This window comes from Labrus mixtus, chromosome 2 (genome assembly GCF_963584025.1).
Source record: "Labrus mixtus chromosome 2, fLabMix1.1, whole genome shotgun sequence".
NCBI lineage: Eukaryota > Metazoa > Chordata > Actinopteri > Labriformes > Labridae > Labrus > Labrus mixtus.
Window position 1 is genome coordinate 16,681,398 of NC_083613.1, and position 26,315 is coordinate 16,707,712.

At 42.2% G+C, this 26,315-nt stretch overlaps 2 protein-coding genes and 1 long non-coding RNA gene across 4 annotated transcripts in view; 1 reads left to right on the forward strand and 2 right to left on the reverse strand.

Annotated features, from left to right (window-relative positions):
• Window positions 1-75: 75 nt before the first annotated feature.
• Window positions 76-15,536, reverse strand: samd1b (sterile alpha motif domain containing 1b). Of its 2 annotated transcripts, none has more exons than XM_061053547.1 (7): window positions 14,334-15,536; window positions 13,110-13,317; window positions 12,479-12,630; window positions 5,003-5,045; window positions 4,771-4,888; window positions 3,562-3,676; window positions 76-3,441 (listed from the first exon to the last, which is right to left on the reverse strand). In XM_061053547.1, the coding sequence occupies exons 1-7, from the start codon at window positions 15,507-15,509 to the stop codon at window positions 3,298-3,300; spliced, it is 1,956 nt and encodes a 651-aa protein (XP_060909530.1). In that variant the 5' UTR covers window positions 15,510-15,536; the 3' UTR covers window positions 76-3,297. The 2 variants fall into 2 exon arrangements, with proteins under 2 accessions (XP_060909530.1, XP_060909522.1); XM_061053539.1 differs by having other exon boundaries at window positions 13,110-13,338.
• Window positions 15,537-15,572: 36 nt separating this feature from the next.
• On the forward strand, window positions 15,573-16,335 carry LOC132986888 (uncharacterized). The gene is made up of 2 exons (XR_009675558.1): window positions 15,573-15,707; window positions 15,898-16,335. It is a non-coding gene; the product is annotated as an uncharacterized LOC132986888 (long non-coding RNA).
• Window positions 16,089-26,315, reverse strand: part of prkacab (protein kinase, cAMP-dependent, catalytic, alpha, genome duplicate b) — a 25,743-nt gene continuing 15,516 nt past the window's right edge. The window contains exons 6-11 of the mRNA XM_061053558.1: window positions 25,975-26,101; window positions 23,995-24,090; window positions 23,468-23,590; window positions 20,782-20,841; window positions 20,568-20,672; window positions 16,089-20,478 (exon numbers count right to left, since the gene is read on the reverse strand). Coding sequence (XP_060909541.1) covers window positions 20,353-20,478; window positions 20,568-20,672; window positions 20,782-20,841; window positions 23,468-23,590; window positions 23,995-24,090; window positions 25,975-26,101 — 637 coding nt within the window. The 3' untranslated portion in view covers window positions 16,089-20,352. The remainder of the gene's footprint in view (window positions 20,479-20,567; window positions 20,673-20,781; window positions 20,842-23,467; window positions 23,591-23,994; window positions 24,091-25,974; window positions 26,102-26,315) is intronic.

Below are 26,315 nucleotides of genomic sequence, written 5' to 3' on the forward strand. Positions count from 1 at the left end.
CAAATGAAAACAAATGCACCAACAGGACATTTCATGCAACATGTGTGCACAAATACTCACAATGGACACATTGAAGTCTTTTAGTTGAAACTTTTATTACTAAAATTGTCCTTTAACAAATGACTTGAGATGAATAACAAGGGCATGTACTCATTATACATTCACCTTGTGTAAATGTAGACTTAAACACTGTCCTCCTTTCCTACAGGTTAAACTCATGAGAATGAAACAAACTTTATACAAACAGCGGCAGCACACACCTTCAACTAACTGTTAGAACCTGCTATGTCTTCTTAAAGTTGCAGAAAAAATTAACAGTGAAGGAGAAACTGGGGGTGAGAGGTAGCGGAGGCTTGAGTGCACAAAGAAATGTAAACATCAGAGTGTGGAGAGTGGATTGAGAACATTCACAAACTGCAACGTAAATCTTGGAGACAAGAAGATACAAGAATGGGTCATTTTAATTAAACATGCACAGAGGAGATGTCAAACCTGGAATGGAGTCTTTACGGTGAAGATGGGAATGAGATGAGAGATAGGCCAGGAGCCGGGCCGAACCCTCAGGACGATTTCTGCCCCCTTTTAGTTAACCAGTTAGCCTACAGAGGGTACGCATTGACGCCACCTTTTTCATTGAATCACGCCCCCTCAGTCAGAATGAGTGGCAAAACATTTTGCAACATGTCTGCTTTCAGTAGGGGAAACAATAAAAACAGATACAGAATACTTAATCTAACGGCATATGGACTCATCTGAGATCTCTACAAATTACTTAAGACACACACAGAGCTCTGTGGACACTGATATGTGACCAGCAATCTCGTATCCTTTTATGTACTGGAGCCCGTTCAATTCCCCGAATTGTGTGAGAGAATAAAAACCTCATGAGGTATGGACCTGACCCCAGCCTGAGAAAGTGAGAAAGTTGGACAGTATTTCGTTTCTAAGTTTGAACAGTACAAACAGTTAAAAACTGCTGGTGGCATGAGATTAGTTGATTGATTGACTCAGCGGTACCCTGCGATTTCAACTTTCAGGTAACTGTTTTTTAATCATTAACAAATAAAGGCTGATGTCACGATGGCTCATTTTTTACTGTATTCACATATTCACTCTAACACGTAGCTGAGATGTTCGGCTGTTTTAGCTCAGCTGACATTAGTCTTCTACGTCCCCCTAGGGTGAAGTCCGAAACAGAATTTAGCGACACCTCCTGACCAGTGGCACCAACGACAAAAACAGAGGAAACATACGTTATGATTGGTAGCTTTAAATGTTGAGCTGATATTAAAGGTTTTTATGTGTTTTTAGAGTTAGGATCATCTGAAGAAGAATTAATCCAGAGTCTGAGTGATTAGTGAGCAGAAGTAAAGAGTCCTGCAGCATTAAGAAGTCACAGCAGCTCAGCTGTCCTGCAGGTCTGATCTGCACCAATATTGTACTTAAAGCAGGTTTTTCTAATGTGGCTCTTCAGTGTTGAATCCCCACAGAAAGCAAACTTTTTCAGCTGGAATCAATGGAGCTGCCTGGTTTGATTCAGATGCTGAGTCAGCCATGTTTTCAAAACAAAAAACAAAAACCTCAATTAATTTCAAATTTAAATAAGGCAAGAAATAAGAAGCTCTGAAAATTCATAAAATTAAAGTTATTTTCTTCATGGGCGTGTTTACACCTGATATTAACACGTGTCTCCAAATGCATCTCCAGCGATCACTTGTGATTGGGTCTCACTTAGCTGCTCTGTAAACCTGAGCCTTACCAGTTACGTTTATGAACTCCAACTTTATAACAAAATATGACGACAGGCTTATTAGTCAAATCTGTCACCTGCTTCCAGACTCTGTCTCGCCCTCTTCCTTTGTCTGTACAGGATCATCTGGCATCAACAAGCTTTGACAGGCTCTGTCCCTTCTTGAATCCATACAAGGCACAGTTTGTTCTGTCTTTATGAGCACAGCCCACTACAATGCTTCCCATATGTTGGCATTATGAGACATTAGAAAAACAAAAAAGGGAAAAAATAAAGGAAGAAGATATTTTTTAGCCACAGCAGGTGAAAGGCTATTAGTTGGAATTTCAATGTAGTTGTTGCTTTGGTTACGGGGGAGTGGGAGGTCTTCAAATGTGGCCCAGGACACATACTTCAAGACTACAAGACTGAGGACAGATTGGAGCCAAATAACCCAGCGATAGGCCGACATAGTGCAGTGGTGATGTTGTTTAGAGCCAGAGTTGCACATTACAGCCGCTGGATTAACCAACCAAAACACAACTTGACACAACTTAGCAATTAAACGGCAAAGAACCCTTTTGAAATGGTTCAGTCTCAAGGAGAACACATTCATGTATCTGTTCTCTGCATCTGAAGCAGACAAAAAGTGTTTAGGGAAGTCTTGTGTTCGTTTGTTTGTTTGCTCTTCCTCTTTGGCCTTTCTAATCAGGTGCACACAGCACCTCAACCACATTTGTCAACAGAGCTGTCAATCAATGTTTTTCAATCCCTGTCCTTGGCATCAAATAACAAATTAAGGGTCACATATTATTCAAATACACTGTACCATGTTTTTCTAACACTAATATGTGTCCCTAGTCCGTCTACAAACCCCCAGATTATGAGAAAAGTTCATCCTCTCTGTGTTTTGCCTGCTCGACTTTTCAGAAAAGGTGCTTAAACAGGCCATTTGATTTCCCCTTTGTGACATCACAAAGGGCTGTAACCCCTCCCCAAGGTGGGTGACACTCCCACCTTTAGTTGACAATGTTCGACCATCTCCCAAACATTTAAGTGCCAGCTTATTGCTATAACCAATGACCATGTGCACAAACTTACATGAACTCCCACACACATGAACACAACCTCTTTCAAAATGTGCAAAATATGAGCCCAAAATAACAAACTGTCCTGCACAGCGAGGAATTACAAAAGTGCTTGTTCATTGAATGTTTAAAAAAGAAAAGTTTGCATGACTTATTTTTTCAACTTCTCCATCATAAAAAGTTCTGACTTCCTTCTCCCTCCAACATTACTGCTCTGTTCAGTAGAAAATCTTTTTGTACAGGAAAAGCATTCTCATTATTTTGTCGTTTCTGGACCAGAGCAGTCTGAGGGGTCCCGGAGGAGAAGTATAGTGTGTGTGTGTGTGTGTGTGTGTGTGTGTGTGTGTGTTGTAAGAGCTGGTTTTCATGAGATGAAAAATTGAATTGTATTGTATTTCATGCATACATTGTTATAAGATTATTGAAGTTAATTGTAGATACAGACTTTACGGTCTCTGTGTGTACTTCATGTGTCTTTTGTTAGCAGTCGTCCTCCTCAAAGTGCGTTCTCTGCAGAACCTTTACATGACGCTCATAGATCTTGAGGGCGGGGCCGAGTCTGATTGACAGGCCAGTCAGAACATCATTACGCTGCATGAGGAGAAGAGACTTGCCATCGATTTCCTAATGAAGAGAGCAGAGCATTGTGGGTGGGTAGGTGTAGGTTACAGCTGTTAAAGGTTACAGTCATTCATCTGTTCTCTGGTGGCCTCTAGTGGTAAAGAAGTGGAATTACAGGCTCACCTGGGTCTTGAAGGCAGCAGCCTGCTCGGGGAAACCTGCTGCTGTGAAATAACTGACAACGTCAGACACTGTCCACTCCACCGGGCTCCCACTGACCCCCTCGGACTTCACACATCTAGAGAGACCAGAAAGAGGGCGGAGGGCACATTACAAAACCTGCAGTAAAGTCGGCCCTGTCTTTCTTTTTAAGTTCTACCAAAAATAAGGCTATACACGTTATGGTTTATTTCTTGGCTTCATAAATGTCATGAGAATCAATTCATATGGGGTGAAGAGGTGTTGGTTGCGAACGCCAATTTTTTTTATAATTGGGGTCTTGACTCAAAAAGGTTGAGAAAGACTGGCCTAGTGGACCATGTTCAAAGAATGTAGTCCTCCAAGCGAGGGTCATGAGTTTGGATCAGACCTGTGGCTCCTTTCCTGCATGTACTATATATATGTATTTACTGTCCCTGATTTCCAACTTTATGTGACTGTCCTATCTGTACAATAAAGTCGTCCCCCCCCCCCACACCAAAAAAAAAACTTCTTTATATACAGATGAATAAATTTTAACTTTTTTCGATAACTTTGACAACTTTCATAGAGTAGAAAAAAGCTCTTACAGCCACACTGAGCCACACCCACAGAGAACCAAACCCCAGACTATGATTAAAGTTGAACGTAGTGGGACAATTACCATACAGACCCAGATGTATTCCATACAAGAGTTTAACACCAAGAAACAGCCAAATCCAGCAAAAACAAGTCCTTCATTTTTCAGGCAAAACACCATTTCAAGTGAATGCGGTGAGCACTCACCGTGATGTCAGCGCTGAATCTGATTGAAAACAGGGTGCAACAGGTTTGTTGGTGTTTCAACAATTTTTCAACCAACTAAAATACAGTTACAACATCAACATGTCACAAATCCCATTTTGATCTTATAATTATGATCACTTGTTCATTTTGCCAAGCTATATTGACTGTGTGATGAAAGAAAGATGAAGAAAGTTCAGAGACATCATAAAGGGAGATTTTTCTCATTCTCCACAGAAGAAGAAAAAACACCAGGTGCTGATGTAATTGATTAATACCTCAGAAGGGGTTGTTTGATTCGGATTAGGATGGCCAAAGGTGGTCAGTGGAGGACTTCCATGCTGAGCAGACAACACAAACAACAAATCTGTGTAGCCTGATCAAAGTCTCCTGTATCTCTGCTGTACTCACCCTCCACTGTTTACTCCTCCGTTTATCCCTCGTTCCTCAGACAGGCAGGAGTCCCTCGGGGAGGCAGTGGGTGTGAGCAGGCAGGACGACACTCCGACCTCTGTCTTGGACTCCCGGCCTACGGGAGAAAAATGAATCTCAGTCTCGATACCTTTCATCATCATGAAATAACAACTACAAATATTAAAACACGTGTGCACTTTTTGTTAGTTTATCTGTTAAGCAGACTCACAGTTCAAGCCCGGGGAGGTGCGGTTGATTCTGTCATTCGGCATCTGATTGTTTTTTGGGAGAAGAGAGAGGGTCAAACGAAGATGACTCAAAAAAAAGGGCATAAATAAACTCTCTCTCTGGACTCAATACGAGCTGCAGAGAAAAAAAACATCAGAAAAAAGTGACCTCCACCTAAACTCAAGAGGCGTGCAGTACATCAGAAAGAAATTGCAACAATAACATCTGTTATGAGATTTACAAGACTGTGGAAGGTAGAAAGTGGACTGGTGGGGGAGAAAGAACTGATGAGTCACCCCCACATACCAAACCTCTTTTTCTGTTTGTCTGGTTGTCTGTCTGATAAAGTGAAATCATGTTTCCTGTCAATCAGTCTTTATATACAACCGATGTTATCATTATACTTTATTCACGGATGTAAAATAGAAAGGTTGTAAAAAATAAGAATGAAAGAAAGTAAAGATGTGCAACCAGCAGATCCCTCCATCCATAATCATAGTCGTGGAGGGCTGGAGCCGATCATTGGGCCCTGGACTGGTCGCCAGTCAATCACAGGGCCGACATATAGAGACAGACAACTAGCTTCTCTCACATTTACACACCTACGGGTAATTTAGAGTCACCAGTTAACCTAACGAGCATGTCTTTAGACCATGTGAGGAAGCCAGAGTACCCAGAGAGAACCCACGCATGCACGAGGAGAACAAGCACACAGAGAGGCCCTGTCCGCAGTGGTGATTCTAGAGTCTGTCGGGGCCCTAAGCAAAATTTCATCTGGGGACTGGGGCCCCTCCAACCAGCGTTCTTCACCATTATGTCTGCTAGTGTCCCGACGCTTACTTGTCTTCCTCTTTTGTTCCTCTTTCTTTTCTCACTCCCACACAGATCATTTCTCTTCTTTTTCTGTTCCAACTCTGACAAACTTTGGATTTTCGCAGCAAAAATGCATGTGATGCTTAGCAGAGCATGGAGAGGGAGTGCTGTAAGATGGGGCCACTTTAGGGAGGTTTCCTACTGTCATTGCAAAATGTGCTCATTTTGAGCCACTGCTGTGGTTTAAAGTTTGTCAGCCCTTGTGGGCCTCCTACTGTCCTGGGGCCCCAAGCAGTTGCCTGCCTTGCCTCAGCGCCTCTGCCCATCCTGCAGGGATTCCAACCAGGAACAATCTTGCTGAGGCAAAAGCGTTAACCACTGCACCACCTTGCAGCACCAACCAGCAGATATAGATCAAAATTCATTCAAATTGAAATGCAAACAAAAGATGAGCAGAAAAAAGAGGACAATGAAGAATTAAAGACACAGACATAGTAGACTCAGTCCCTGGTTAGATAATGTGTGAAAAGGAGAAAGGATCAAATTAATTAAATGGATTAATCTATATTTGTAAAGCCCCAATTTATAACAAATGTTATCTCAAGACCCTTCACATAAGAGGAGGTATAGGACTTACTCTTTGTTATGTTATCGACAATATAGACAGGCTAGATCAGGCATGGGCAAACTACGGCCCGCGGGCCATATACGGCCCGTTGGGCTTTTTAATCCGGCCCGCCGAACTTGTCCAAATTATATTATTATTAAATTAAATTTTATTATAATTAAACCTTGTTCGTTTTCCCCTGTAATGCCCGCGTTTCCCCAATAGATGGCGCACTTCAGAGTGTGGTGTATTATTCCCTTCTTCACTTTTTCGCTTTGCCCTATGAACCCGTATGAGCCCTTCTGTAAAAATGAGCGGACCAAAGAAAAGAAAAGTGGACAGTGAATGCCGAGTGTTTAATACGGAGTGGACAACTAAATATTTTTTCACTGAAGTCCGATCAAAGGCTGTATGCCTGATATGCCAAGAAACTGTCGCAGTTTTCAAAGAGTACAGTATGAGCCGTCACTTTGCAACGAAGCATGCTAACTACGCTAGCAAGCAGTCCCCGCAAGAACGGGCGGCTACAACTCAGAGGTTGAAGGATAATTTACAGACTCAGCAACATTTTTTTCATCAACAAACTGCGATTCAAGAGTCAACTACCAAGGCAAGTTTTTTGCTGGCATTCAAATTAGCAAAGGCTAGCAAGCCTTTCTCCGAAGGCGAGTTTTTAAAAGAATGCATGGTAGAGACAGCAGGTCTCTTGTCTCCGGAGAGCCAAGGCCAGTTTGAAAAAATCAGTTTATCACGCAGGACTGTGACTCACCGTGTGGAACTGATTGACGAAGATATAGCCAGCGAATTAAACAAAAAGGCTGAGTCCTTTAAGTTATATTCACTAGCGCTGGATGAAAGTAATGACGTAAAAGACACTGCTCAGCTCCTCATTTTTATCCGAGGGATTAATGACAGTTTTGAGATAACGGAGGTCCATGACCATGGAGTCCCTGAAAGGAAAAACACGAGGAGAGGACTTGTATAACCAGGTGTCTGCTGTCATCGAGAGAATGAAGCTACCTTGGAGTAAACTTGCCAATGTCACAACGGATGGATCGCCAAACTTAACTGGAAAACATGTTGGGCTGCTGAAAAGAATCCAGGATAAAGTGAAAGAGGAAAACCCTGACCAGGATGTTATTTTCCTTCACTGCATCATCCATCAGGAATCTCTGTGTAAGTCTGTATTGCAGCTTAATCATGTTGTGAATCCAGTTGTAAAACTTGTTAACTTTATACGAGCAAGGGGACTTCAGCATCGTCAGTTTATTAAGTTCCTGGAGAAAACTGATGCGGATCATCAGGACTTACTGTACCACTCTCGTGTCCGCTGGTTAAGTTTGGGCAAAGTGTTTCAATGAGTGTGGGAGCTGAAAGAGGAGATCAGTGCATTTTTGGAGTTAATGGGGAAATCCGACAAATTTCCTGAGCTAAGCGATATACCTACGTATGTGAAGCAGACATTCAGCGTCATGAACATCAACAAAGCCCCTCACAGATCCAAGTTAACTGACCAACACCTCGGATCTATCCTGAGAATTACCACTACAAAACTAACTCCAGACTTTAATGCACTGGCAAAAAAGGGAGATCAACAACACTGTTCCCACTGAAACTGAACGTGAGTTTCTCTACTGTGTTTATTAAAATTTAAATTAATTAAATGAATGCATTTGGAAATCAATTTGTACAATGAGCCTTGCATATTCATGCTTTGCTACCTGTTAAAGACCAAATCCTTTCATGTAACGGCTTTTACATGTCATTTATATTAGTTCACACAAACACTCCATCCATCTGTTCCTGGCCCGGCCCCTCTGTCAAATTTTAGAACCCATTGTGGCCCACGAGTCAAAAAGTTTGCCCACCCCTGATCTAGATACACCTACTAGTGTCATAAAACATGATAAAGTGTATTTTGCAAAATGTGACCTTTAACTTCTTTTTGCCCTCCAAGCCTCCGTCCCGGTCACATGACTGAAAGATATGAATAAAATAAATCTTAAAAGTAAATTGACTCAATTTATATATTGCCAATCTGGTCTTCAGACCACGCAAAGTGCTCTACACATTCATCCTTTTAAACACACATCCATACACATCCATTCAAGGTCTTTTCCAAAAATTCAGCTGATCTTCCAACTGGTTGATAATGACCTACAACTCTGTGCTCGATGTGTCCTACTGTAACAAAAGTAGCATACATGCTATGCAACACCACTGGTTCAGCATTTCAGCCTGTCTGAGGAGAAGGGTACATTTGTGTAAAGTAAGAATTCAGTCCTCCAACAAAATGGTAGAATCACACAAACTAAGAAATAAGGGAATTACTTATTAATCTTTACCCCCGAAGCTGAATACTTCATAAATTGGCAACACGAGGCGCTGGTTTTACTTATTCACTGGTTTTGCTTAGTTAGTAAAGCAGGCACCGCATGAACAGAAGCTACAGTCCTTGTCGCAGGATAAACTCACTGTCCTGACAACATGTGGTGCATGTCATCCCCGCTCTGACCACACAAGTTGAAAGGACACGGATTGAATATATTAGAGGGTATAACTAGAAATGATCAGGTGGGTATATTGTGACAGAATACTTTTCTTGAGATCCAAAATTTACAGGATTTTACTGGATAATTAAGCTTTTATGTGATCAGTTTAAAGTTGTGGACATGATACAAGCTGGTCAGTGTTTTTGTATTTCCTTATGAGTTCAGGCTGAACCCGTCCAACTGTTCTATGATTGGCTTGTACCATTGTCCACTAATGGCACAGTATTTGAGGTGTTTCCAAGGTTTTTTTTGTCAGGCAATTCAAATCTAGTGTGGGACTATGGGAGCCAACTCTGTACACACACACTCACACACGCTCATAGACAGACAGAACACCAACCCTTAATCATGTCCACCAAATCTTTAAAGGGATAGTTTTGCTATTTTTTGGGTGGGGCAGTAAGAGATACTTGTCAATATTAAGTAAATTAGCAACAGGAGATGACGGTCAGCTCAGCCCCCTTAAAAGACAGACCGGCCTGAGTGCAGAGCTATGCAGACTACAGAGGCTAATGAACAACATTGGGGTTAATGTATGCAATATTGAAAAAATCCCGGTTATTTAGTTTTTCTACTAGCAAGCCAATTTTTTTTAGCACAACTTTGGTGCACCATATTATGATCCTCCTGCTAAGGTACACTGATCAGCTGTTTGGGTTTGTAGTATGTAGTAGTAATGTATTTAATATAGAATTGTTGTTTGTGATTCTAATTTGTTTTTATTTGTTATTATTATTATGTTCTTTCCTACATACAGACTATCAGACAGTGTTGTCCAGCTCTGCCTCTGATTGGTCCGACTTGAGAGCAGGTCGACTCTCAATCGGATCACAATCCCCTCGACAAAGCCTGAATAAGATATTTGAGAACGAATAGACTGTGTGGATCCTTTTTTAATTCTTAACTTAGCTTTATAGTATTACAACTAAACTTGAATGTTATAATGTAGATTTACTGAGTGAATCCACATGAATGCCAAAGTTAGTAAACTCCCTGAAATGTGTTTATTTTCATTATTTTATATTTAATTATATTATTATTATTATTATTATTATCATTATATTATTATTATTATTATTATTATTATTATTATAATATGCTATATTATTGTATGCAGATGATACCCAATTATATCTGTCAATCAAGCCACATGATATCAGTCTGTTAAGTAAAGTACAAGCAAGAATCAAGAACATAAAGACCTGGAATGACCACAATTCGGCTGTTAAACTAACAATTAGGCAGCTATCGTACTTCAGTCAAAAAATTCCATTATATGTAGCTCTAGCGAAAGTTCAGACAGGAAGACTATATTTTGCACACTCGTTTTATTGTTTATTCTCATACCATGTCAAATCACTCCTCCATGCATGCTCACTCATTACTTCTTGTAATCATCACCTGGTCACATCTATCCAATAGCACTGCTCCACTCCCTCATTGTTAGCCTATCACATTGCTGCTGTCTCTTTTAAAAATGGCTTTCTCTTCCACTAGTTCATTCATGCCATCGTTACGAGTGACCCTCCACCTCCCCATCACCACCAAGCCTTCGCAGTTTCATCACCTCCTTCATCCCATTAGCCTCAGATGACATCATCAGCCATCGTCCGGTCAACCCCAGCCTTCGCAGTTTGCCTCAGATGACATCATTAACCATCTCCTCATCAACTCTAGTCTTCACAGTTCAATCAACTTCTTCATTGCATCAACCCAGACGACATCATCCGCTAACACCTCCACCACCAGTGTCTGGACTCTAGGGGGGGATAGATCTTGTTGCCGCTCAGGGCAGACATCTTCAATCACCCTGTCTCCCTGTAGAGTTCAAGCGCCAAAGATTCTCTGACAATCATTCTGTCACATATGTAAAATAAACCTTTCATCTTTCAATCATTTACTTGTCTCTCCTGATTTAACTAATGATGCTGTTGATGCCGGCATACGGCAATGCTGATTTGAACATGGCTTATCCAGTCAGATATTTTGACTCAAAATAAAAGGAATGTTGGTGTAATCTTAGATCAGGATACCTCCCCCCCCCCCCCCAAAAAAAAGTAAAAAATAAAATAAAAAATGTTTTATGGTGATGTTGTCCTTGTGTTTCTTGTCTTCTGTGTGCTTCTGCTGCAATGCAAATTTCCCCTTGTGGGACAACAAAGAATCTGAATCTAAACTCCCATATAAAACAAACTTCAAGGACAGCCTTTTCTTTATGTTTTTAACCTATGCTTTATTCTGGCAGCCACACTTGTCAATGAAAGTGAATGCATGTTGTTTGTATCTGTGGATGGCTGAATGTCTATGCACATTAAGGTGAAGCATTTCTAATTGCGTTGTACAGTTGTATAATGACAATAAAGGCGTTCTATATTTCTATCTTTGTATGTTAAATTATATCCCTGCACTCACCCTACAAAGTGCTGAAGACTCTCAAGCTGATCCAGGATTCTGCAGCATTTGTGCTGACCGGGACTATAACTGTCTAACTGTAAAATCAAGAATTAAATTCTCAATGGTCAGAGACTATAATATCTTAAATGTAAATAAGTTCCCTATCACCCATACCAGAATGCTGCGCTTCATGTATGCGTTCTTAGTTGCGGTTTCAAGAGTCTCCATACATAGTATGGGAGGCAGAGTCTTTTACTTTAAAGCTCCTCTTCTGTGGAAGCGGCTCCCAGATTGGATTAGAGGGGCAGAATTCCTCTCTACATTTAGGAGTTGGATTAAAACTCTTGAGCCCTGAAACATTCTTTAGTTATGGCGCTTTACGCCTCGACCAGAGCGAGATGTCCCATGATGCACTGAGGTCTCATTCTGCATCTGTTTCCCACGCTGTCTGGATCTCTTATTGACCACATAATACTTACTGAAACCTGTTGCTATGTTCTTTTCTAGTCTATTCTTTTATAATGAATAAAACTACAGCCGCCATTTGTAACTAAATCTCTATAAGGAACTTGCATGCTGTATGCTCTCTCTCGCTCTATTTCTGTCTCTTTAATCATCTGTTGGAGGCAGAAATCCATCTTTAGAGTCTGCTTCTGGTTGATGTTTCAGTAGGGGGGTATTATTAAGGGAGTGTGGATCTGCCACACAAAGAATACAAACAATTATGATTAATTTACTTAACTTGATCTGACTGAAAATGTGATGATGCATTGAAAACATAAAGTAACAGTTGGAAAAATATGACAGCAGACAAATATGCCGTTTAAATATGTTTTCATAGAATGCATTAATTTACTAAAACATGCATACTGCTACAAAAAAAATCATGATTTATATGAGTTTGTTTGACTTTAAGTCTTTTCTAACCTTTACTAAACACCCATGAAGATGATTGGAAAAAGAGGAAAAGAGATGGACCAAAGGTCAGGCAGAACTGAGGATCTTGTTTTTGGTCTGCGTCCTGTCTCTTTGAACAACGTCTGAGCCAATTTGACTTGATTTGAAAAGTCTTCTCAGAAAACTTTAAAAGAAATGCCCATTTTGTACATACCATTGCATCTGTTTGTAGATGAGTTTGGGCCCCATTCCTGTCCTCCAGGTGAGTAACGTTAAGTTGTGGCAGGGAAGTTCCCTGAATAGGTGAGTATGGCGTCCTGCTGAGGGAATCAAGCCCAGACACCCTCGAGAGATCAGCAACCAAACCTTGATAATGAGAAGACAGATGGATCTATTATTGATACATTTTATTATTATTATTTTATCAGAATTATGACTATTATTATTATAAGTCAGTAAGCAAGTAAAAGTAGTAGTGGTGGTGAAATTTCATGGTTAACAATAGGTGTTGCAAACAGTGTATTTTGATATACAAATTCATTTTTCTACTATTTACTTTGCACACACAAAAAACCCACATAAACCAAAAGTGCAGTTCCAGAATAAAATTTGGTGATCATTGCTTCAGTCTAGGGTGGACCTTGTTTATCGATGACCTCCATGCGGCCCCCCATGCGGGCCCCCATGCAGCTTCCCCCCTCTTTCCCTCCTTAGGCCTTGCTTGTACTTGTGCAATGACAATTAACTTGTGTCAAATCTAATACAGATGAAACTTAATGTTGTTATTTTATTGAACATAATCTTTAAAAAGCACATGCAAAAGGTGTCCGCACACACACTTTTACCTTCGTGCTGCTTCTGGGAGCTCTCCTGCTTTGATGCTGTCTGGACCTCAACATCTTCTCCGGTTTTCTCAATGAGCTCTGGTTCCGTTGTCATGGCTACCGGGGAAAGTCCACCCTCCTCGTCAGAACTCCGGGGATCGTCCTTCTCCTCTTCCTCATTATCCTCCCGTTCCTCTTCTTCGCTCGCTGTTTCCATTGGCTCATTCTCCTGGAGAGAGGGGGAAGGTGGCTGCAATGACATATAGGCCCATAAAGTTGTATTTTTAAAAACTGTCTCCATACAGCAGACTGGAGTTTGATACGAGTTCTCACCAGGCTTATTGGTACCTGATTGGATCGAGCTTCAACTCAGACACTGAAAAAAATCCCACCTACATCTTGGAGAAAAGACAGAAATCCGAAATAACGTTAGCCGCCTACTGTAGCCTACTGAAGTCCTCACCCACAAGAGGAGGAAGAGGGGGAGGAGAGAGCGCTGTCAGAAATCATACAAAGGATTTAATGAGGCTCGAAACGGGGAGTACTACATCGTGGAGAGGGGAAAGGAAAAACAATGTGATTAGAAACGTGCGTCTAAACAAAACAAAAATTGTAATAAAGGCTCCATGACATAACATGATGTTCTGCTGTTTGAGTCCTCGGTCGGCCTGCGCGACACGCAGCACTCAAGTTTTTTACGGACACCGCCTACTGCGCGGCAGGCCCAGACACTCTGCTCTGCTGCGCACTGCTAAAGTTCCCGAGTGCGAAATGAAACGATATTGACCCCAAATAGTGATTAAGCGACGAAACCAGGACCTGCGCGAGCGCGCGCCATGCAGAGACGCTCTTTTTATGATGCGCGCGCTCATCGCGGGGAGTCGGGGAAGCCGCTCCGGCGCAGTCTGCTCTTAACCCGCACCTTTTGTGCAGGAAGCCGAGATACACACACACACACACTCGCATTTACCGAGGCTTCAGAGGACAAACGCAACCCGGGCACGGTCTCCTCTCATGAAAACTGGAAAACAACAATTAACCCTCTTTAATGTGCAAAATTTCATCAAACACTTGAGCATTATAAACACCAAGGTTAATCCGGAAACATTATTTTCGCAAAGGCGCCTTTTTGTGCGGTTTTAACCAGTGACCATTAATTAATCAGCAAACCATCAAAAGCCAGCACTGATCCGCGCGCCCTGCACAACCGGGACGTGTTAGAAATATTAAGTTAACAGTGCCCACCTTTTTCACAATGTGTCTGTCCTGCAGTGCGCTCTTCACAAGTCTGTCAGCGGACGCATTCTTCGGCTCCTCCAGCACCATCCCCCTTAGAGGAAGAGTAATGTTCCCGCAGCGGGTCCTGCGCAGCCTGCCCCTCGCCACCTCTCTCTCCATCACCACTTTGACTTTGCCTCGGGTCAGCTTCTCCTCCGACAGCCGCTCCTGACTGCTCAGATAGCCGAGGATCTCCTTCAGCCCGAGCGGTTTACCGTGGCCTCTTGTGGCGGTGGAGCCCCCCCGGAGGCTCTTCTCGGACAGGCTGCGCACAGAAGCCACCAGTCTGTCGCCGAGGTCGGAGTTGGCGTGGTTCCCCGCTGTTCTGGTGCCCCCTCCTCCGACACGAAGTTTGGGCTTGAGGAGCACAGTCTGCCTCGGTCCCTGTTGTTGAAGGCTGACGCCCCCAGAGCAAGTTTTGTGTTGGGTGTCAGCCCCGAATAGACCCGAGACCTTTCCTCCGCGAACTGCATCGGTTTTGCTCGGCGTTGTCCCGCTGGCATCTCCGCCGTCGTTTGCGCTTGTTCTATGGACGAGACCGGGCGACGGGCAGCCCCCCGCTCCCTGCTGTCCTAATCCCTTGTCTTTTGATGCACTTGCTTTCTCCTCTTTACAGCCGCTCCCGACATCGCAGCCCGTTGTTGCGCCACAACTGAGGCACCCTTTTCCGCTGCTCGGGCTGGGGGCAGGCTTAAGCTTTTTCCCCGAGCTGCTGGCTGCTGTCTGAGCGTGGGGCTCTGGGCTGGGCTGCGAGTCCTCCTCTCCCTCCTCCTGGTCTGTGAAGCTGTGCGCACTGTCGCCGTTGTTGTTCAGATGGTCGTGTTTGGTCCGCTCCCTCGCTGCCTCCGCGCTGCCGCCGCTGCCGCCGCTGCTGCTGCCAGCGCCCGTAAACTCACACTTCTTTCGGCTTTTCCTCTGCACCTTCGCCGCGTTTCGGTACGATATGGAGCCCTTGTAGCTAACTTTGAGCACCGTCTGCTCCTGAATCAGTTTTTCCAGTTCTGTCCTGGTTCGGTCCGGGTCCGAGCCATGACGTCTCCGAACCATTCGACAAATTCTCTCCAGATCCGGACGAGCTTTTCTCGAGCGGAGAGAGTCGATTGTTTCCAGGATCCACTCTCGGTACTTATTGGGCTCGGACATCTTTCTCCTGCTGGTGCGGATGGGGTTTGGCCCGAGTGCGTCTTTCTCCCCCCTCTGTTGTTTCACAAGTGACGCTGTGTCAAAGCTGGGAAGCCGGAGCGCGATCCTCGGCAGGAGAATGAGGACGGAAGCCCGGCTGGTACGCTCGCATTCGTTGGCCACATTGTGCGCTTAAGGTGGACCGAAGATGGCGACGAGGTATCCAACACAGACGCAAATAGCATTTAAGGTGGAATTGTTTGCCTTTTAACGCATCCGAGCGATGTTCTTTGTTCGCAGTGTCGTCCAATTTGTTGAATCTGATTTCTACACAAAGAAAGAGCGAAGCACACAGTCCAGACAGCAGAGGAGGTTATTTCAGTGATGTGTTTTTTTTGTTTTTTTTTAGCGAATCAGACTGAGCTGGGCGGTCAACAGATGGGTGGATGACGGCTCAACTCCGCATCAGGCGGCAGTGATGGATGTCTGACCTCCAGGCGACAACACTGAGACACCGAGCAATTGAGATATCTCTTTGAAAACTCACTCTTTCTCCTCATCACTGATCAGACACTAAAGAAACACTCAAAAACACAGAAGTTCAGTAGAATTTAACAAGTAAAACTTTATTGGAATGATACTCATGTTGCAAAATATTACACTTCGTGTTTTCTGTCACTTCCCTCGTGACCTAGACGCTTCCTTTTGCAGTGTGTGACTGACTGCGTGTGTGTGTGTGTGTGTGTGTGTGTGTGTGTGTGTGTGTGTGTGTGTGTGTGTGTGTGGAGGGGGGGTTAACATGGTTTACATTGGGGTCTCATTTCCCTAAAAAGTGCGACAGTATGTACCAGCATTGTGCCTGCATCAAGAGGAAGTTGTATAACTGCAAAAAACACGGAGGAGACACAGAATAATATTGTATCATAACTTCAAACATTTTTTTCCAAGATGATATAGCCAACATTAAACTTGACATGGAGGAAATACAGCGAATGTGATGTCTCAACAAGTGGTTTACATCAATGTCGTAATCATAATTATAATGACAATAATAAAATGAGTCCACAAGAACAGATAACCCAGCTGTGAACAAGTATCCACATTGAAGCTCTTGTCACCATTCATGTACTGATAGGATTTCACTTGATCCATAAAATGTTTCAGTGGATTCACCTTTTAGTAAGGAGGAAGTGGAGTAACAACTCGGAATGTTGATGAAAATAAAAGGTGATATGTGGAGGGGTGGGCACGGACTCTTGGATGACCATAATTAACAAGAGCTTCTTGAGACGATCCCTCAAAAGCCCCAGGTTTGAGGTAAACTGATGTCCTCGTGAGCAAATATATCAATATACTCTGTCCAGACATGAAAGGGAGAGCACTATCTGATTATCAACAGGAACAGAACTTGAAATAAGCCCAACATCGCCTTGAGGGGTACATTTTCATCCGCTGCAGTCCCTTCCCACATTAAGACAGACGTGTTTCTCTGATATATCTGACTTGGCATGTCATTTTAGCTTTTTTAAACCCCTCAAAACAGCAAACACAGTTAACATAAAACTCTCCTGAGTTGATGTCAAGGCGTAAACGATATGACCACATAGTCAGGATCTCTGTCTGTGCTTGAGTGTCCTGAATGTTTAATGAAAGCGCACATTGAATCACTGGCATGGCCCTTTAAGACCTTCATTAATTCAGCCGATACTGTGCTTACATTTAGCACATTCCTAAATTAATTTGTGTCGAAATCAAATTACCTCACAGCAAACCTGGGGCCATGGAATATCTCAGCATAGTGATAGTGAACATGATGTGCAGAGATTGGGAGGAATGGTGGGTTAATAGGAGCCCGGGGCCCTGAAGCTGGTTAATCCGTCCGTGGACACAAACTAATAAATGATCTGAAGCAGGTCATAGATCTGATCTTGAAAACTGGCTGGTCCATTTAAATATAATTTGATATGACAAATTATATTTTGAAAAAGTTGTGTGTAGTTCTGACAAAAAGGTTGTTATATGTTTCCATACCTGAACTGTTTTGAACAGGAAGGACTCAAAGAAACAGTAAATCAAAAACATCTGAATTTTAAAGCATCCAGAGAAAAGAGTGCCTGAAAAGATCCATATAAGAATATCTTCATAATGGTGGCACACTGATACAACTATGAAGAAGGCTTTTAAATGTACGAAACAATAACAGGTGTCAGGATGCGTTCTCCTTCCTTCCTTGTTTAGTGGAATGCCATTTATCTTTACATCATCACCACACGAGAATTTTTTTTTGAATGAAACAAAAACTGTGCATGTACACACATGAGACTCAAAGAGAGTTGCCTTCACGTGGAGTGTGTTCCTGACATAGCAAGCGATAAGAGGAGGGGGCTGAGGGCTAGGTAAAAACACACAAAAAGAGCATAAAAAGCAAAGTACGTAGACTGTCTTTGATGGATGGTTTAAGCGCTCTGGTGAACAACAGCCTGAGGCAGTTTGAGGTGGTCTGTCTTTGAGTTGGAGCTCTCGGGGGCCAAATTTTGATTTATGGTTGAGTTATGCCAAATCAACTTTCAATTGTATTCATCAGATATACTGTAAATTATACAGTATAGTGCACTGGCAAAACTGCAACCAGTACAATACTGTAACTATTATTTTTTACAACATATAACTGTACATTGGATTACAATAAATTACTGTATTTCTTTGATACAGGAGCTACACTGTACATTTACAGTAGTTAACTGTGAGACCGCCTGTGAAATACTGTAATCTATGAATTATTACAGCAGAGTACAGTCATTTTGATAAAAGATTCTGTTAATTATACAATAAATTATTGGTGAAACTGCTGCCAGTAATTTACTGTAATTTTACGAAGTTTTACAGTGGAGCCCGACCGATGAATCGGCCTACCGATAATTTCAGCTGGCATTAGCATATCACGTAACTATCGGTATCAGCTGATCTGTGATATGTGCCAATACAAGTAGGTTTATTCAATTTAAGTTTACTATTTATTTTTATTTATTTTTTATTAATACCGTAAAGTCCGGAATATAAGTCGCACTGGTGTATTAGACACACTTTGTTAATGAAGGTATCGCAGAGAGAAAAACAATTTAAACCTTCTTCCTGCATGATGATTTCTATTGTGTCTACAACGTGCAGTTTCTGTTCAGCTGTGTCGCTCTTTTAGTTCTGTCTGTTTTCACTTTGTGGAGTTTGCACTCCTACTAGCTACACTACAGTACTTGAGCTCTCAGTGAAAGTTGTGAAGCACAGACTCCTAGCTTGCGAGCTCTCTGCCCGACTCCACTGGTCACTCTTTAACTTTAATATAGGTCTCCTTTAATCAAAAGTGCACTCGACAAGGTTTATTTACTGAACAGTATACAATAATTTTCTGTAAATGGATGATTCTGACCTCGTGAGGAAGAAAACGTACAGCCTGAAATCTGTCGCTGTCTTTCCCAGCACAGCGTGCCATCAGCTCAGTGTTAGCAGTCAACTTTCAAGATGAAACAATTGTTATTAAAAGTGCGTCTTATACACTGGATTTTACGGTAATTGTTCAGTTCACTGTTGTTTCCTGGCCAATAAAGGCTTTTGTTCAAGTGTAAAAAAAATCTTGTCTTTAATATGTTAATATGTTTGAAAACAGCTTCTGAGGAATCAACACAATAGATGTGTGTGTATCCATATAAATCAATCTCTAAAGATCGAAGATAGATCTAAGGAAGATATTGGCTGAAATATCGGTATCAGATTTTCTCTCTCTCCCTAATATCGGTATTGGCCAGAAAAAAATCCATATCGGTCGGGCCCAACTAAAAAGTGTCTGACACGAATCTCCTTGAAGGGGAAACTGAAGATTTTAAATTCTCTTGTGATTTATTCTTAAGAACTTTATTCTTACCAGAACTTCCAATTGCCAAACCTTTATCAAAGCAAGTCTTCACCCGCTAATCTTTAAGCTTCATTAAAAATGTCTATTAAGTGACACGTTCAAACCTGAGATACCATAATGTAACGATGTTCCTTCACAACACAATCAAACTGAAATATCTCCGTCAACATTTCCTCGTTAGTTAATGAGACGAGATGATTGAGCCACACGTTTCTAGCAATGTGTAGAAACGGAGTGCTGCAGATGTGCACAAAGCCTGGCTGTGCAAATAATGATATGAAAGACAGATGCAGTTATGTCGTAATCTTAACTCACTTGTTGCTCCATTTTCTTAAAGTTTTTTGGCCAATCATGCCAGTGTCTAAACATGTGGCGTCTGTGATATGAAACAGTTAAGTTTGAACACGAGGAAAAGTCACAGCTGTAAAACATAAAAGTTAAGTGCGGGTTTGTGTGATTGTTTTAAATGTTTACTTTACTGCTCCTCTTGTTAGCTTGGAAAAGGCAAGTTAGCCTGACTAGCTTGAGACTTGGACTTGTACGGCTTCCAGCAGACTGTCGGATGTCTCTGTGATGTGGCCTCAATGTGACTAAATGATAAATGAAACAACAGAAGAGCAGCAAAGATCTCGGGTCTAAATGTGTCGAGGCAACTCTAAGTAAGTGGCGGTTCCCAGCAACCATGAATTTGAAGCACACCTTCCCCATAAAGGTATCCATAAATAAGACAGAACAATAAATTAAATACAACAGAAACGCAACAGAAAAGGCAACACTGCTGGTTATCAGTCCCCTTGCTCTTTTTTCCCCCCTTCTCTATCCCATTTTTCCTCTATTTGAAGCTGGTGCTTGTGATTGGACAGGAGACAGTACTCTCTCCTTACGTCTCCCACTCGACCAGCCTACCCCGGACTCTCCCTACATCCTTCTTTTTTCCTCCCTTCTTGGTCTCTAACGCTAGAACTCTGTAAATTCCTTGGCACATTTCTCGTTGAAGGAGACGCGGATCTCCTCCTCCTCGTAGTCGTCAAAGTTGCTGGTGTCGCCTGGTCCTTTGAACTTGGGGACGAAGGGAGCTTCCACCTAAAGACAAGCACCAGTTGAGAGGCCAACTTTACACATGGGGAGACGAGACATCCACACAGAGTACACACACACGTGGACACACAAACCTTTTTCTGGTAGATGGCAATCCAGTCAGTGGTCGCAAACCACTTGTGTCCCTTGATGTCGTTGACCCCGTTCTTGAGGTTCCCATAACGTTTTGTGAGATCCACCTGAGGATGACAGTGGTACTTTACATCACTTTTACTGTAATGTTAATTCAGAAAGAAAATAAAAAGTTAAAGATACTTGACGTGGGATTGACTAAGATAAGTGTTTCACCTGTAACAGGTTCCTCAGGAGGTCCTTCAGGTCGGAACTGAAGTGAGATGGGAAACGCACCTGGAAGAGAAAACCAAGAGAAAAGCGAGGCATCAGAAAACGTCAGAGTCAGCAAAGTGACCTTTTGAATTTTACATCATGGGGGGATAATCTTCGCGACCAAAGCTACTAAGGCCGGGCAGGCGGGCACACACTGAATGATTGTAAAAGTTGTGGTGGGATGTCAGCTCACACTGTACGACCTGAGTGACTTCATTTCCAGTACTGTAAAAATATGGAATATGAGTTTCACTGTTATATAAGACACAGTCTGTTTTTTTGTTTTTTGTTTTTCTGGTGGAGAGGGGGTGGTCTCCCATGGCTTCCTTCACCATGTGGAGGTTGCCTTCCTGCTAGCTACCGGCCGCATGTGCAAAACGATAAAGGGGGGCCAATTTTAAACATCATCAGTTCGCATGCAGTGTGTAATGGTGGCCGCAGCTATGACGGCGCATGTCTCTGCATTTTCTACTGGTACATTGGTCAAATCTGTAAATAGGCCCACTTTTAGATGAATGTCTTAAACACTGGATCTTACGGTAGATTAATCAGGCATTTAGATTCTGAGTAGTCCATACAGCAGGCTCACGGTTAGAAAAACCCTCAGAAAGCACAAATAAGCACAATTTATCTAACATGGCTGAACACAGGATCACAGGGTGTGCAGGTAAACGATGACAAAGTGGTTTTCTGAGTAGTGCTTACAGTGCCAGAATTCAGTCCTCCTCGCAGGTTAACATCCACATGTCTGTGTTACACGTGGTTATGCAATCCTAAGGTGGAGCAGTTAAATGCTAGTTTAACCTGACACAGCCTACAGAAAACTTTCTCTCCATTTTTTAGATCAACCTACTGCCTACTAGATCAAACTACTACTAAGTAACTCTTTTTTACATTGGGGCACTTGAGCGGGGAGAGCAGGCCTATTATCTAGAGCTGCGGCCCCTTCCTGTGCGGGGCAGCTGCCTTACAGTTTAGTATTTGAATGGAATTCTAACATATTAAATATTCATTATTTGTTTTGTTGTTCTCAACCTAACTTTCAGTCAACCTAACAACGAGCTAAAAGCTAGAGCTGAGGCGAGTTTTAAGCCTCCTGACAAACAGCTACAATGTGCCCGCACGTCAGTCAGGATCCATGCGCCTTATTATCTATGACTTATATCCTTCATAAAATCAAGACTGATGAGTTATAAACAAAACATTACCCCGTACAGTGTGTGCAGATAGAGACATGAGCTATTCAGACACATTTTGTTCTTTGAACCAGGCTGTGTAAACATGTTCATTTCTGCTGTAAAAATTAGCTCTTTTGAATGGGGTGTGTATGTGACTTCTGGTGCTTCTGCAGCCAACCTCTAGTGGACACTTGATGAACTGCAGGATTTGGAACTTCCACATTGGCTACATTTTTCAACACTAGAGGTTGCTGCGTGTTTTTTCCCCTCATTTTGTGAAATGTCTTCTTGCCTATTCACAGTTAGCTCAGCTCGTTGTTAAAGCAACAATATATCATTTTAAAAATCTTAAAATAGTAGTTTTAAAGTCGATTTCATAGCACAACAACTTTTACGACCAAGCCTCTCTGCCATGTTCTAGCATGGTCGCATGCTCATAGCACTATGTATGTTCTGCAGCAGGGTCACGGTGGTCCCACGAGAAGTGTGCATAGTTTTACAGCACTAGTCAGTTAGCCTGTCTCCGTACTGTCTGATACAAGAAGCAGAGTGTACATCTCTCCAGATATTATTCATAAAATATTGTAATGTAATGTCAGCCTGTGTCATATTTTTCTTTCTTGTGTTTAGCAGCGTTACCAGGTGCAGAAAGTCATCTAACCCAAGTTATGTCTCAGGCGTGCATACAAATTAATAGATGAAGTTGTCCCTAAAATGGCCTCTAGATGCTAGTAGAGTCATATTTGTGCAACTCTGGTAATATTACTGAACCTTGTCAGTCATCATGGGTCTTTGACTTCTAAAAACACCACTCATCTGATTGTCAATAAATGCACGTCGTCTGTGAGGGGGAGCCATGACAGCAACGTGTTTTACAACAGTGCAGTTACACTTAAAAAAAAACCTTCAGTCGGCACCAAAGCTCACCAAACTGAATTCCTACATATTGTTGCTTTAACTATCCCACTAGCTGACAGTTGTTGAAGCTGTGGTTAATATTAGAATAAATACTGTGGAATTTTTTTTTTTTTTTTTTGGAAAAGGGGCCAAAAACAGAATAATTGTTGAGCATATAAAAGTATTCATTATAGAGTTACTGTTGGACTTCTAAAGGGTTGCCACATAAGTGACTAAAGTGGAGCAGGGGCCTTTGTAAGTTGTGCTGAACTGGTTTCTTGTGTTTATCTGACATCTCTGACTCCAGCAGTGTCCACGATGTCTCTAAAAATGCTGCTCCCTGTTGGCGACTCTTGACTCAAGGCTTAGGGGGATGGATATGTAAAAGACACTAAAAAAGAATCGCTGATCCTGTTTTATATTTTATTGATGAAAAGTGAAACATCATTTCAACCAGTTTTCGTTGTAGAATCAAAACAGGGCAGCCCACAGCTGGTGAAAGACCGGGACAGGGGACGAGCAGCAGATGTTACAAAGAGTTACTGAAGTGTTAATCAGAGAGTCACACTCACCTTCCCTGATACGATCTTTTCATAGATCTGAATGGGCTGGTCTGCAAAGAAAGGCGGGTACCCTGCTGCCATCTCATAGACGAGTACGCCCAGCGCCCACCAGTCCACTGCCTTGTTATAACCCTGGTGGATTCAACACAGATGAAAACAAGGAAGAAGGAACAGGGTGGAGAGTCAACAGTTAGAGACGGTTAATTAAGTCAAAACTTCATTTAGCTTTGATTTGTTTCAGTTTACTCCAAAAGCTAGTCGAAGCCTGTCAAATATTTCCCCAATAACAAACTGAAACACAGCTTATTGGTAGGACCATAAATATCTCAAAGTTTTAAATCAATAGTGTCTGAAATAAAAATACCAAAATGTTTCAAAGCTGCCATTTTTACATTGTGCACTAGGCTGTAAGAACATTGCAGCAATACGTGCTTACTTTTGATTCAGCGAGTTTATTTCATTGAAGGTTCAGATGCTGAAAACAAAAACAGCATCTGACAAATCAGAAAATAAAAAGGGAAACAAAGGAGGCTCACCTTGCTGAGAATAATCTCTGGGGCTAGATATTCTGGGGTGCCACACAGTGTCCAGGTCCGGCCCTTTACACGTTTGGCAAAGCCAAAATCTGTCACCTAGGTGACAAAAAGAAAGAGCAGGGACATTTAATGAGAGGGTCAACATATTTTTTTTTATTTAACCTTTATTTAACTAGGTAATTAACCCATTCAGATCAAGATCACAAAGGTGACCTGGCCAAGATGGTAGCAGCATGCGTCATAATTTAGAGGTGGGGGGAAAAATCGATACAGCATAGTGTTGTGATATTTTTCGTGGCGATCTTATATCGTCTCATGGCCGGCAAGTATCGATATTTGTATGACATTAATAGAAAATATGTTTTTTTAAAATGTTTAATTGCTGGTGGGGTGGCACGATTCATTTTAGCAAGTTGCATTGTTTAAAATGACTGCAGTCGTTCAGTCTGTACATGTTTGTGTTGAGTTGGATGAGACTGAAACTGATTGTGAGGTGCATGCAGCCGTTTATTATCACAGTGTGGTCCGTCTGTGGGATAGACTCCCACTGTGAAGAAATAAAAAGACTAAAGTGACGTGAATAGAATGTTTTCTTATTTGACAAAACAGTTCTGCATTAAGTTTAATGTTGTGGACATTATATGCACTTAAAAATTTAAATGACAATATATTGTATCGCAATTCTCAGCATATCGCATAATGTTTAAAATCGCAATAATAACATATCGTGGGGGCTCTGGTGAGTACCACCCCTAATAAACATTACATGATTAAGAAACATAATTTTACAAACTACAAGTGACAAGCAGACAACAATTACAATGTGCAAAAGTGTCCTCTCATTGTTTAAGCATAGGAACGGTAGAGAAAAGAGGTGGATGTTACACAGAGGCAAACAGACCAAAGAGGGATGGACTTTGGAGTTTTCACCACTAGAGGGCAGCAGACTATGCGTTATAAGACAGCTGCAGTGTGCCAGAACACTGGTCTGCAATCACAGCTTCTGTATCGCACTCACACTGCTTCAACTTTTCATGTGTCCACATGACTATTTGTGACAATAATTTCTGTTTAATTGCATTGTTTAGCATGAATAAACTCCTACTGATGTGTTATTATTAAAGGACCAATATGTCAGATATCTACTGAATGAAATGAAAAAATGACGTTACTGTATCATCAGACATTAAGGAAACATGCTATGTTGAAGTGCTGGCTTCTCTGACAACAATGCAGCAGCCAGTATGTCCTCCTTCTAAGTTTAGATTCTGGTCCTAAATAGTCTGCTTTTGTTTTGATCAGAGAAGACGGTTCTAATGCGTCTCACAGGGCCGTTTTGGATGCCCCTCAGTTTGCCAGGCAAACAGCAAACCAGCAGGTGTTGCAGCGATGGAAGCGGGCAAGCAAATTGGATCAGATAGAATTGATTTTATCCGACCTAAAAAGCCTCTGCATGTTTCTAAGAAGCTCCACAAGCAGAAACGTGCTCAAACTAGGATCAATATTGCAGATGCTTTTGAAAAATGGAGAGAGGTTAGAACACAGAAAGGTTTACAGACCCATGCAGAGCTGGCTAAACACTGAAGCTTCAGTGTCCGTGACATGGCAACCTGTGTGAGCATCCTGGGAAGGAGGGGGGGCAGCGCTCTTCAATGTTTTGAATTTGGACTGCAGTACCCGTTTTAAACACTAGGTGTCAGAGTTACATACAGTAATGATCCTTTTTAATTAGAGTTATGAATGAATCCTATGAAAACATAGAAATAACAACTTTTGTAATTTATGATGAAGCACATATGGTGTCAAATTCTTTGAGAAAAGAATGTTTGTTTGGATATTTTTTGGAATGCCTCAGGAACATGTTGCAGACACGTGTACTGTGTAAATCATGAAGATCAGCTGATCAAAAGAGTGATTTATATCAACTGTGGACTCTTTATTTGTTGTGTCCTGTTTATCGTTGCATGAGGGGGTGTTCACCTGTATGTATCCCTGTTGGTCTATGAGCAGGTTTTCAGGTTTCAGGTCTCTGTAGATCAGGTCCAAAGCGTGCAGGTACTCAAAGGTCAGGACGATCTGAGCTGCGTAGAACCGAGCGTGAGGCTCACTGTACACAACAATGGGGAGAGAGGGGGGGGGGGAGAGAGAGAGAGAGGGAGAGAGGGGGAGAAGGAGAGAGAGGGAGAGAGGGGGAGAGGGAGAGAGAGGGAGAGAGAGGAAGAGAGGGGGAGAGGGAGAGAGGGAGAGAGGGGGAGAGAGAGAGGGAGATGGGGGGAGAGAGAGATAGAGAGTGGGAGAAGGGGGAGAGAGAGAGGAGAGAG